General features: G+C 30.8%; 1 protein-coding gene across 1 annotated transcript; it reads right to left on the bottom strand.

Moving 5' to 3' along the window:
- Positions 1–1,397: 1,397 nt before the first annotated feature.
- Positions 1,398–1,892, bottom strand: LOC107019013 (heme-binding protein 2-like; the record flags this gene model as incomplete). The annotated part of the gene is made up of 1 exon (XM_027913183.1): positions 1,398–1,892. A coding segment is annotated over one exon (495 nt), but the record flags the coding sequence as incomplete, so codon positions are not given.
- Between the last annotated feature and the right edge of the window lie 532 nt (positions 1,893–2,424).

The following is a 2,424-nucleotide window of genomic DNA, read 5'->3' as shown; positions in this document are numbered from 1 at the left end:
ATAATCAAATATGGAAGAAAGTTATATTTCCTTTCAATAAACTTTCAAGCAAATGGTAATAGTTTGATTTTTTTTCTTTAAGGAAAATATAAACTTCAAATAAGATAAGAAAATCAGGGTAAAATATTAACAATTTTTTGCAATTCATTAGAAATAATTAGAATAATAAATATGATTGAATCTCTTAAAGAATATATTTTGTAAAAATAACTAAGAAAGAATTCTCAAAGAAAAGGAGAAAAAAATAAATATGAATGAAGGTAATAGAGATGTGTCACATTACTTTAACTATGTTTCTCCTTTTTATAGAAATAGATTTTAGAACTCCTTAATCAAAAAACATTATAAAAATAATTAATTAATAATTAAAAGGAAATAATAAATGATAATCTTATTTCACATATAATCTTTTACGTAAGGACAAAAATGTAACCAAACTTTCTAAAACCTTCATATTTTCTAATATCATTTATTATTTCTAGATATAAGATAATTTTAATTGAAAAATAATCCTCAGATATTCCATCGTATGGACAAAACAGTTTAAAAGGATATTTTAAACCCTTTCTCAAAAATAACAAGTCGATTTAATTTAAATTCAATTATTTATAAAATATCTTTTTAAAATATATCGAACAAATTGAAACAAGACATATTATTGACACTTCTAATGATCCTTTTTCTTAAAATAAGCACCAAAATTACAACCATAACATAAACACAACACATAACTTTACAAGTGAAGCAAAACATAAAATAATATCAACACTAATGAACAAAAGGCTTGTATAGCAAACTTTTCTTAAGCCAAACATCAATAAGGGTTTGTTTTAGAAGTTACCTAGTAACTGAAATTGGTGTAATTACTAGGATAGTAATTATCAGCCTAATAATTCTTTCTAGTAACTACATTGACATGTTTGATTGTCACATTGTTATTATACTGTAATTACGCATGTCTTTTTTTGAACGGAAAAGGGCCTAAATACCCTTGAAGTATTGAAAATGGTACACAATTACCCCCATCCACCTATTAGCCCCCAAATACCGTTCACATCCACCTTTGGGTCCAAATTTACCCTTCATTAACGGACCAAAATAAAAAAAAATTAAATTATAATTTTTAATTACGTGGCACTCAACCATTGGTTGTAATTTAATTATTTAAAATAATTTAAAATACACCTATTACCCACCCATTTTAACTAAACCCGCCCATTACCCACCCATTTTTATGTTGTCCAATTACAGAATTTATCACTTCCATGAAATCCCAAATTTACAGAACACGAGCATGATAATATATGAACATAAGAAGCAACCATTAATGTCTCTCTGGTCTCTATAACGGGAGATGTAAAACAACGATCCAAGGAGCTTCAAGTTCAGACTCATAATCAGTATGCAACAATTGGATTGGATTCGCAACCATTTGCTCGAGATCGAGTGACATCCACCCACACTTCATTGACACGCCCATTAATCCGGAAGGGAGAATTATACTGCGCTATAGAGTAAGCAAGTTCACTTGTAGAAGCAGTGGAGATTGCCCATGGAGATCTACTCAAGCTCAGAGCCAGTTTCCCAGCTTCTTTAACAATGTTGCTGTGTCTTGCAAATCCTGAAAACTTCCTAACAGCAATGCAATGGCTGGTCCATGGATCAGGTTGAAGGTTTAGCTCCGGAAGGGGAAGAGGTGGATCGGCCTGGAACTTATCAGGCAAGTAGAACTTAACAAAGTATGCCGATGAGTGAAGAGGACCAGCTCCTGGGACAATGCTAGTCAAAACTTGCTTTGTCATATAGATACGAGAAAAGCTTAAATTTGCACCTTGAATGAACTGAAACAACCTGTACGACAATGAGCGAACATATAAACGTAAGCTTTCAATTTATCCACACATGAACTCTGCTTATACCAAAGCAGTCCCAAATTCAGACAAAGTAGGGTAGCTGCAATAGTTAGTTGGACAACATAAAAATGGGTGGGTAATGGGCGGGTTTAGTTAAAATGGGTGGGTAATGGGTGAGTTTTAAATTATTTTAAATAATTAAATTACAACCAATGGTTGAGTGCCACGTAATTAAAAATTATAATTTAATTTTTTTTAATTTTGGTCCGTTAATGAAGGGGTAAATTTGGACCCAAAGGTGGATGTGAAGGGTATTTGGGGGCTAATAGGTGGATGGGGGGTAAGTGTACCATTTTCAATACTTTGAGGGTATTTTAGGCCCTTTTCCGTTTTTTTAATGTCGCTGTGTAATTACAAATGTTCTGTTTGGATGCACTATTTAAATCACAAAATCATATTGCATTTTAAAAATAAATATTAATTATTGATATTTTTTACCACACAAATAAGAAATATATAGCTGACAATAAATTAAATATTTAATATATATATTCTTTTTTGAAAATATATT

The sequence above is a fragment of the Solanum pennellii genome, chromosome 1 (assembly GCF_001406875.1).
Source record: "Solanum pennellii chromosome 1, SPENNV200".
NCBI classification, from domain to species: Eukaryota; Viridiplantae; Streptophyta; class Magnoliopsida; order Solanales; family Solanaceae; genus Solanum; species Solanum pennellii.
This window is presented reverse-complemented; position numbering and strand designations above follow the sequence as displayed.